This window comes from Dromiciops gliroides, chromosome 3 (genome assembly GCF_019393635.1).
Source record: "Dromiciops gliroides isolate mDroGli1 chromosome 3, mDroGli1.pri, whole genome shotgun sequence".
NCBI lineage: Eukaryota > Metazoa > Chordata > Mammalia > Microbiotheria > Microbiotheriidae > Dromiciops > Dromiciops gliroides.
The window spans coordinates 644,294,131-644,303,963 of record NC_057863.1 but is presented as its reverse complement, the minus strand read 5'-3'; the positions used below and the strand labels follow the sequence as shown (position 1 = coordinate 644,303,963).

Sequence of the window (9,833 nt, the reverse complement as noted above, 5' to 3'; positions counted from 1 at the left end):
GGATGCAGCAATGATCCAGGAAAGCTCAGGGGTCCAGGAGCCAGTAATTGGGGGTTGAGTCCAACAACTGGCTGAGGGCCCAGGCCTCCAGGGAAGGCTACAGGGGCGCTGGGTGATTCAAGGCAGATTAAGGATCAGCATCTAGATAAACAAAGGGGGACTGGGAGGGGAAGAGGGGAAGAGGGGAGGAGGGCCTTACAAAGGACGTCCTCCTGCAGCCACACCCCAGTGGTGCTGAGACCCACATAAGACACCAGAGAGCTTAGCCCATACACACTTCAGCTCCTTCTTCCCCCAGTTCAGGTTCCCCTCAGACCAGCAGGTACCTAAAATCTGGGGCAATAGGGGTGGAAGTGTGAGGAGTATCACTTGGACGGTCTCCTTGGCTTTATGTTTCTCTCTGTCTCTTCAAATCTCCTCTTTTCTTTTCTTCTTGTATCATTCTTTTTCTCTGGGTGTCTTGGTCCTTTCTATCTGTGGGCTACACAGCAACTGAGCAACTCATCAAGTTTAATGAAGACTGAGTCTTCCTCTGTACTTCTGATTCGTCTCTGTTCCTCCACCTGCTTTTCTTTCTCTCTCTTTCTCTGAGTCTCCCTCTGTCTATCTTGTAGATTCTGGATCTGTCCCTTTCTCTCTCCATAACCTTTTCCTGTCTCCTCTCCATCCTCTCATTTTCTTTCTTTCTTCTTTCCTTCCTTCCTTTCTTCCTTTCTTCCTTCCTTCTTTTCTTTCTTTTCCTCCTCTTCCTCCTTCTTCCTCTTTTTCTTCTTTTTTTCTCTCACTCCTCCTTTCTCTCTCTCTGTCCTTTGTTTGTCTCTCCCATTTTCTGTTTCTCCCACCATCCTTTACCTGTTTCTATTTTCTGTCTCTTTTGTTGCCAATCTATCTCTCTCTGTCTCTGTCCTATCTTTGTGTTCCCCTCTATGTCCCTGATAGTCTCTGTCCCTATCTGACCCTCCTTCTTTCTCTCCCCTTTCATCTTTCTCTTTTTTCTCCCTCTTTCTCTTTTCTCCAAGTATGTCTCTGTCTCTCTTTAGCTCTCTACCCCTATCTTTTCCTGTGTCTCCCTCAGTCCATGTCTCTGTTTCCACTGCTGACTCCTCTCTTATTTCTCTGTCTCTCTCTCTCTGTCTGTCTCTGTCTCTCTGTCTCTCTCTGTATCCATTTCTCCCTGGGTCTCCCTGCTTCTTCCTGTGTTTTCTCCCATTCTTTTTCTATCTCTGTCTTTTTCTTCCATTCCCAATCCCCATCCCTATCTGTCCAACTCTTTTTCCTTCTATCACTATATCTGTCTCTCCCTTGGCATCTGTCTCTCTCTCTTTTGGTCTGCCTCTGCCTCTCTTTTCCCCTTTGCCTTTCTGCCTGACACTGTTTCCCTGGGTTAGTGATTCTTACTTCCTCTTACTATGTCCCAACCTGTCCAGCTGTCTCTGTCTCCATCTCTCAGTATCTTGCTGCCTATTCTGTCTGGCTCTGGCTTTGTGCATTTCTGGGCTCTGGCTTTCTAGGACCCTGTGCCTAGAGGCTTGGGCAGCCCCTGGGAAAGGAAAGAAGAGGTCTCTGAATGAAGCGATCTGGCCAGTGACATTGGAGCCTCTGCCCTCTAATATAAACAGGAGCCCCACAACATGGAATGGACAGGGACAGTGTTGCTGCTGCTGCTGCTAGGCATCACCTGCGTGTTGCTGGCCAAGAGAGCCCACAAAACCAAGGGCCGCCTGCCTCCAGGGCCCAGACCCCTGCCCCTGCTGGGTAACTTACTGCAGCTCCGATCTAGAGATATGCTGGCCTCGCTCACCAAGGTCAGGGGCAAGGTTGGGTGAAGGGCAACTTGGGGGACAAGACAGAAAGGATGGGAGGGAAGGGAGAGAGGACACCAAGGATCCCAGAGAGATTGGGAATGAGCAAAAACACCTGGGTCATTGACCTTCTGTTTCCACTTCCCCTAGCTGAGTCAGGAGTATGGTCCTATATTCACCATTCACCTGGGCATCCGGCCTGTGGTTGTGCTAAGTGGATATGAGGCAGTCAAGGAGGCTCTGGTGGACAAGGCAGAAGAATTTTCAGGACGTGGGGAGTATCCAGTTTTTTATGACTTCACAAAGGGCAATGGTGAGGCCCCCTCCCCCACTTCCCTTCAGCCCTGTCCTGCCCCTCACCCAAACCCAATCCCAACCCTAATCCTAGCTCCAATTCCAGCCCTCCCCCTTCCATAGGAGTCCTCAGGACAGGGAACTAGCTGAGCCAAGCCCCACCTCCTTCTCAGGCGTTGTCTTCTCCAATGGGGAAAAGTGGAAGGTGTTGAGGCGATTTTCCATCCAGATCCTTCGAAATTTTGGGATGGGAAAGAAAAGCATTGAAGAGAGAATCCTAGAAGAGGAAGACTTCCTTCTGGAGGAATTGAAGAAAACAGAAGGTAGGCGACCCTCTCCCCCAGACATACACCCCTGCCTCCAGGGGTATAGAACTTAGCCTGGCACTCACCAAGCCCTTTCCCCATCTTCCTGCCTGCTCCAGGACAACCTTTCTGAGTTTTAGAGCACAGTCCTCTAATGAGAACTTTCCCATGTTCCACTGGCTGCTGCTATTCACCAACATATGCTGTCCCAGTGCTGGTTACTACAAGGTTATATTAGTGAGGAAAATACTGTACAGTGGGATTTCAGAGCTTTTTATTGTGGTTCACTGGTTGTCAGGTTCCTTCCTAGGGGAAGTAGGGCATGCTGATTGCTATTGCTGGAGAGGAAAAATCTATCAACTAACAAGAATTCATGAAGCACCCACTAGGCTCCAGCCACTCTCCTAAATTCTGTGGCTACAAATGCAAAAAACAAAAATCCCTACTCTCATGTTGCTTAGCAGCCTGCTGTGGTTTAGGGTTCATTTTTGCCTACCTACACTAAAAGCAATCGCCTTGTATCTTACTGGTCTGTCTCTGTTATACTGGTGGTTGTATGCTAGATAATGAGTTGCCATGTGATCTATTGCAAAATGCTAATATCTTTGTCTTACTTGATGGTACCTGCTGTGTTTTGGGACAGGACTGCTTGTCAGGTGGAATGTTGCAGTTAGTTAGTGCTGTTGTATGGTGCAGTAGACTGGTGCATTATTTTGTGCTGTGCCTCCTTGTCTAGGGTGGTGCTGGATTGCATCAACTGTTGTTCTCTGATAAATTACTGTTCCTGAGTTGCTGAAGCTTGCTGTGTGCCAGTGGGGGTGGGAAGGAATGCCAGGAAATTACCCAGTGGACAAGAACAGCCCCAGAGACCTAAGAGCAGCCTGAGGCTCCATTCACTTGGCTGCTATAGTTCCTCCAGCTACCCTCACCCTGTCCTCCCCCATACTCCTCCAAAATCACTCTTGGACTTTTGGTTTCCCCCTAACACTGCTCCCCAAAGATGGCTTATCCTCTTGCTCTACCTGGCTTCTTAGAATTTATTCAGAACCACAGAGCACAGTTCAGAGCCTCTACATGCATTTTAGAGAGAAATGACAAAAAGACAAATTTACAGAAGGGAACTTAGAACATAGAAAGTCAGAGCTGGGAAGGTCCTTAGAACAGACTCTTAAAGAAGGACCCCAGGGGCAGCAAGGTGGTGCAGTGAATAGAGCACTGGCCCTGGATTCAGGAGGACCTGAGTTCAGACACTTAACAATTACTGTGTGACCCTGGGCAAGTCACTTAACCCCAACTGCCTCACCAAGAAAAAAAAAAGTAAGGACCCTTAGGACCTGGAATATTAGAGCGGAGGAGGATCTTAGACTATGGCATATCACAACTGGGAGGGATGTTAAGACACAGAATGTCACACAGATTACCCTGTTGCTCCCCATCAGCAGCCCTGCTGATCTTCTGGTATGTCTGGCCCCTAGGTGCCCCCTTTGATCCCACCTTTGTGCTCAGCCGCTCAGTGTCCAACATCATCTGCTCGGTCATCTTCGGCAGCCGATTCGACTATGAGGACGAGCGTCTACTCAAGATCATCCAACTCATCAATGACAACTTTAAGATCATGAGCAGCCCCTGGGGGGAGGTGTGCCTGGCCAGACATAGCTGGGAGGGGGGTAGGAAAGATGGAGCTTGCAGAGGTCACTGAGGGTTCCTAGGTGACACAAGGGACAGAGGGACAGGAAGGATGGAGAGACCTGTCTCTGAACTGGATTCTTCCCCTCCCTCCTTCATCCCAACTCAGATGTACAACATCTTCCCTGGCCTCCTGCAATGGATCCCAGGCCCCCACCATCGCCTCTTTCAGAACTATGGATCCATGAAGGTCCTCATTGAACAGAGCATCCATGAGCACCAGGCCAGCCTGGACTCTAGCTGCCCTTCAGATTTTATTGACTGCTTCCTTATCAAGATGGCTGAGGTAGGGTCTTCTCCACATCCCCTTCCCAACCCCTACAGGGTTCCCAGAGGAACTTCCAGGGTCTTCCTACATCCAGCCCCTAAAGAATCCATGGTTCTTGTCTCTAAGAGATTCAGGTACTCCAGTTCTCTATGATCCTGCTGACTAAGAACCTCAAACTCCCTCATTTTAAGAGCCTAACATTCTATGATTCAGAACAGGGTTGTAAGGTAACAAGTCACCACCAAGGGCAAGGGGCATGGTGTTTTGGGTGGGGTGGATCAGAGTGGGGCTAGAGGGAAACTCATACCAGCAAGCTACCAGTAGCTTGTGAGTTTAATCTTTCTTGCTAATCACTGAACACTGTTGTTCCCATGCTGCTACGAGTGTCATTCACCCTCTAAATTCAGCACCCTAAGGAAAAGCTCCAGTCACTATACCCTAGTAACAGCCTCTAAGTCTATGGTTCTGTTTCTGTAGAAGTCAAAGATTTGGAGAGTCTAACAGGCTGTGATTCTAAGACTCTAAAAGTCCAAAGTTCTATGGATCTAAGTTTCTATGAGCCTCAAGATTCAAATGCTATTAATTCTGAAAGCCTGCCATCCTGTTGAGTAGTGAGGTGGCTCAGTGGATAGAGCACGAGGTCTAGAGTCAGAAAAACCTGAGTTCAAATGCAGCATCAGACCCTTACTAACTGTGTTACCCTGGGCAAGTCACTTAACCCAGCTGGCCTCAGTTTCTTCATCCATAAAATGAGCCAGAGAAATGGCCAACCATCCCAGTACCTTTACCAAGAAAACCCAAAAATGGGGTCAAAAAGAGTAGAACATGACTGAATGATAACCATCCTATTATTCCATAAACCCCTAAGTTCCTGGGAGATTTTCTTCCAGACTTAGGAAAACATAAAAGCACACCAATTCTCCACCTAATCTTCCTTCTCTTCAGCACTTTCCACCTCAAAATGCAATGCCATCAGGGGCAGCTAGGTGGCGCAGTGGATAAAGCACTGCCCTGGATTCAAGAGGACCTGAGTTCAAAGGCGGCCTCAGACACTTACTAGCTGTGTGACCCTGGGCAAGTCACTCAACCTCAATTGCCTCACCAAAAAAAAAAAAAAAAAAAAAAAAGCAATGCCTTCATTTAGTCATCTGTAAGATTAGGGGTTGGATTCACTAAGACTTCTTCCAGCCCTGCCATTTGACAAGTCTATCAGAGAATCACAGAATTTATGATTGAGACAGAAGTGGGGATGGCTTGGGTGTAGGAAAGGGGCATGGAGCCAGTAGAGGAGGAGTCTCAGGCAGGAAGATCACCATGATGAGAAAATGAGAGGGAGGGACAGATTGGCTGGCCCTAGAGTAGAAGAATTCCCAAGCCCTCCCCTCCCCCTACTAATTGATAATGATATAAAACATAGAAATCATTAAACATTTAGCACCAAAAAGAGGCTTTTGGAGTCAACTATTCCAATCCTTCATTTTTTAGATAAGGAAACTGAAAGCCAGAGGAAGGGAAGTGACTTGACCAAGGTCACAAGGGAAATAAGTAGTTAGAATTAAAACCCCAGTCTTCTGACTCAATTCAGTTAAAGAAGCATTTATTAAATGCCTACTACGGGCAGTGGGAGGCACTGGAGATGCAAAGTCAAAAAATATCTTCAAGAAGGAGATAACATCAACCCAATTGTTTGGGATCTGAACCAACACCTTGGACCTATACCAAGTAGGGTAAGAGCATTAATTAACTGGGGAAATCAGGGAAGGCCTCCTTGGAAGTAGCCCTGGAGCTCAGTTTGGAAGGCAGGAGCTAGAGTCTAGAAGGAAGAGCATTCCAGGAGTGGTAGACAGACAGTTTTTGTACAAAGACATAAGTCAACCCATTTCCTTTATTTCACCCCCACTTCATCTAGGGGCAGCTTCCTCTTCTTCTCTGGTCTGTCTGGCTCAGAACTGCTTCATATACTGGCCATGCTCCCATCTCCAGCCTCAAAGGTCCTTTCTGAAGCCTGGTTGGACCAGAGGGGAGGTGGCTGGTTGGCCCAGGACCCAAACCAGTCTGAGGGGCCTGGGGAAAGTGGAGTGGGGTAGAAGTGGTTCTCATCCCACGGTCCATGGGAATGAGGCAGGCTGGGCAGTTTGGCTGACATGTCTGCCAAAGAAGAGGAAATGAGAGAGGAGAGGAGAGGGGATGACAAGTCTGGAATTTCTTCTGCCAGGGCCAGGGGCAGGGAGGTGGAGAGACACAGAGAGACAGAGACAGAGGTATAGAAATAGAAACAAAACCAGGAAAGGGGGGCTTAGGAACGGGCCGGAGCAGTCTATCCCAGTGGTAATTTTTTGTTGGTTTGTTTTTGGGGGCAGGGCAATGAGGTTTAAGTGACTAGCCCAGGGTCACACAGCTAGGGAGTGTCAAGTGTCTGAGGCCGAATTTGAACTCAGGTCCTCCTGAATCCAGGGCCAGTGCTTTATCCACTGCCTACCTAGCTGCCCCTCCCATTTGTCTCAGATCCCCACATCTGCCCCCACACCCACCCCAGCTGGAGAAAGGAATGGGGTTCCTTGTCTTGACGCTACTGCCACTGGGGTGAGGGAAAGAGCAAATGAATGGAATATGGTCATTGGTGGTCCCCTCACCTCCACTAAACACCCCCACCATCCCCACCTGTTCCATGGTCAGGATTACTATTTCTAGCTGGAGATGGAGTGTGGGGGGGTAGAGAGGGGGGGTCAGCCTTCCTCTGTCCCCAGGAAGCCCAGAGCTCCGGCAGTCACTTCCACATGGAGACGCTGGTGAAGACAACGCACAACCTCCTTTTTGGTGGCACAGAGACCGTGGGCACCACGCTGCGACACAGCTTCTTACTTCTCATGAAGCATCCGCACATTCAGGGTACGCTCCTACTTGCATCAGTGCCCGTGCGCCTCGCGCCCCCTGCCCCCGAGCCTTCTCTGCTGCCCACTGGCCGTGCCCCGTGCCTCTCCGTGGCCAGCGCAGCCGCCTGTCTCTGGCCCTAGACCAGGAGAAGAGGGAAAGGGGGAGTCTGGCCTTGGGGAGTCGAGTGGCTGGATGGGAGGGGAGGGGAGAGAGGGAAGGGGCTGAGGCTCACTGGTGCGTCGCGCCGGCGGGGGCCGTGCCTCCGCAGCCCGAGTTCAGGAGGAAATCGACCGCGTGGTGGGGCGGGGGAGGCGGCCGACCCTGGACGACCGCCGGGCCATGCCCTACACGGATGCCGTCCTTCACGAGGTGCAGCGCTTCGCAGACGTCATCCCCATGAACTTGCCGCACCGAGTCACCCGGGACACGTCCTTCCGCGGCTTCCTGCTACCCGAGGTGGGGCCCAGGAGTTCGAGAACCCAGCCCAGACCCCCTCGCCTTTCTCTCCTCTCGCCACGCCTTTCTTTCCCCTCTCCCCCCTTTTATTTCTATTTCTCTTTTTTCCCTTTGTTTTTTGGGGCAATGAGGATTAAATGACTTGCCCAGGGTCACACAGCTAGTGTCATGTATTTGAGTCTCGATTTGAACTCAGGTCCTCCTGAATCCAAGGTCGGTGCTTTATCCACTGCGCCACCTAGCTGCCCCTCCTACCCTTTATTTCTACTCTCCCTTGATAGGACAAGACTTCTTGAGCCCTTTCTCCCTAATTCCAAAACCCAGATCCCCGTCTTTCTTCCCTGAAACCCTAAATTAATCCCAGCCTGGCTATTACCCCCACCCAGGGCTCAAATGCTGACAATGCCAGTCCCAATTAATCGAAGAACAAGCATTTATTAAGCAGTTACTCGCTCACCATGTGCCAGACTCGGTGGCCAGCACTGAGGATGCCGAGAAACAATGAAAAACTGGCCCTGACCCTCCCATCCCCCAATACTTCCTGCGCTACCTAAGCCTCACCAACCCTAGACCTAGAATGTTCTCATTTCCCCTCCTCCCTGGAGAGGGACCTGAGTGTTCCAGCTCCCAGCCCTTCTCCCCACCTTCCAGGGCACTGACATCATCACTCTCCTCAACACCGTTCACTACGACCCCAGTCAGTTTCAGACACCCAAGGAGTTCAACCCCGCCCACTTCCTGGACTCCAAGGAAGACTTCAAGAAGAGCCCGGCTTTCATGCCCTTCTCTGCAGGTGGGTGTCTCAACCAAGGGCTCAGCCTCCAAGCTCCCCAAAGCTTCCATGGGAAAACACAGAAAGTTCTAGAGGCCCTGGGTTCGAATCCCAGATCTTACGGTTACAACCTGTGTGACTTGGGGAAAGTCACTTCACTTTTGCAGACTTCAGTTCTGTACAAATGAGGGGGTTAGGGGCGGCTAGGTGGCGCAGTGGATAAAGCACCAGCCCTGGATTCAGGAGTTCCTGAGTTCAAATCCAGCCTCAGACACTTGACACTTACTAGCTGTGTGACCTTGGGCAAGTCACTTAACCCCCATTGCCCAGCAAAAAAAAAAAAAAAACCCACAAATGAGAGCCCCTTTCTTTTTCTTTTCTTTTTTTTTTTAGTGAGGCAATTGGGGTTAAGTGACTTGCCCAGGGTCACACAGCTGGTAAGTGTTAAATGTCTGAGGCCGGATTTGAACTCAGGTACTCTTGACTCCAGGGGCGATACTCTATCCACTGCGCCACCTAGCTGCCCCCAAATTTTTTAGTGAGGCAATAGGGGTTAAGTGACTTGCCCAGGGTCACACAGCTAATAAGTGTTAAGTGTCTGAGGCTGGATTTGAACTCAGGTACTCCTGACTCCAAGGCCAGTGCTCTATCCACTGCGCCATCTAGCTGCCCCTGAGTTCAAATCCAGCCTCAGACACTTGACACTTACTAGCTGTGTGACCTTGGGCAAGTCACTTAACCCCCATTGCCCAGCAAAAAAAAAAAAAAAACCCACAAATGAGAGGGTTGGAAGTCCCTTCCCTTTCTCACTTTATGATCACTTGCGATTCCCAGCTACCTGCAGCCTCTTCCTCTTTGCAGGGCGACGCCTGTGCCTAGGGGAACCATTGGCCCGAATGGAACTGTTCCTTTACCTGACGGGCATTCTGCAAAACTTCACGCTACAGCCCCTGTGCCCCGTGGAGGAAATCGATGTGACCCCCCTCAGCTCAGGCCTGGGCAATGTGCCAAGACCTTTCCAGCTCCAAATGCTGCCCCGATGAGCCCAGGCTGGGACCCAGCTCAGCCCACACAGTGGCCAGAGGCCAGCCACTCTGTTTCCAGCCCTCTCACTGACCCTGTTTATCTCTGGGGTCCCTCAATTTTCCCTCCTATACCCTTCGGTTTCCCCCACATCTCTCAGTCTGCTCCCTCCTTTAGCCTTCTCCCTCTCTGTGGATTTCTGCCTTCAGTTGTTTTCTCTCTTTCTCCTTCCCTCAGTTACTCTCCCCCTTTCTCTCCCTCTCCTTCTTCTCCTTCCTCCTTTCTTCCTCCTCCTCCCCCTCCTCTTCCTTCTTCTTCTTTCTCTGTCTCTCTCTGTGTCTCTGTCTCTCTGT

The 9,833-nt window shown here is 50.3% G+C and overlaps 1 protein-coding gene across 1 annotated transcript; it reads left to right on the top strand.

Annotated features, from left to right (window-relative positions):
• Positions 1-291: 291 nt before the first annotated feature.
• LOC122749838 (cytochrome P450 2F2) lies at positions 292-9,500 on the top strand. Its single transcript, XM_043996387.1, has 10 exons — positions 292-322; positions 1,620-1,805; positions 1,953-2,115; positions 2,270-2,419; positions 3,877-4,037; positions 4,197-4,373; positions 7,103-7,244; positions 7,498-7,685; positions 8,337-8,478; positions 9,319-9,500. The coding sequence occupies exons 2-10, from the start codon at positions 1,632-1,634 to the stop codon at positions 9,498-9,500; spliced, it is 1,479 nt and encodes a 492-aa protein (XP_043852322.1). The 5' UTR covers positions 292-322; positions 1,620-1,631.
• Positions 9,501-9,833: the final 333 nt, after the last annotated feature.

Coding starts and splice junctions, on each gene's coding strand:
- LOC122749838 (XM_043996387.1), top strand. CDS start 1,632: ATGGAATGGACAGGGACAGTGTTGCTGCTGCTGCTGCTAGGCATCACC. Junction 1,806..1,952: donor TGCTGGCCTCGCTCACCAAG/GTCAGGGGCAAG, acceptor CACTTCCCCTAG/CTGAGTCAGGAGTATGGTCC. Junction 4,038..4,196: donor TGAGCAGCCCCTGGGGGGAG/GTGTGCCTGGCC, acceptor ATCCCAACTCAG/ATGTACAACATCTTCCCTGG.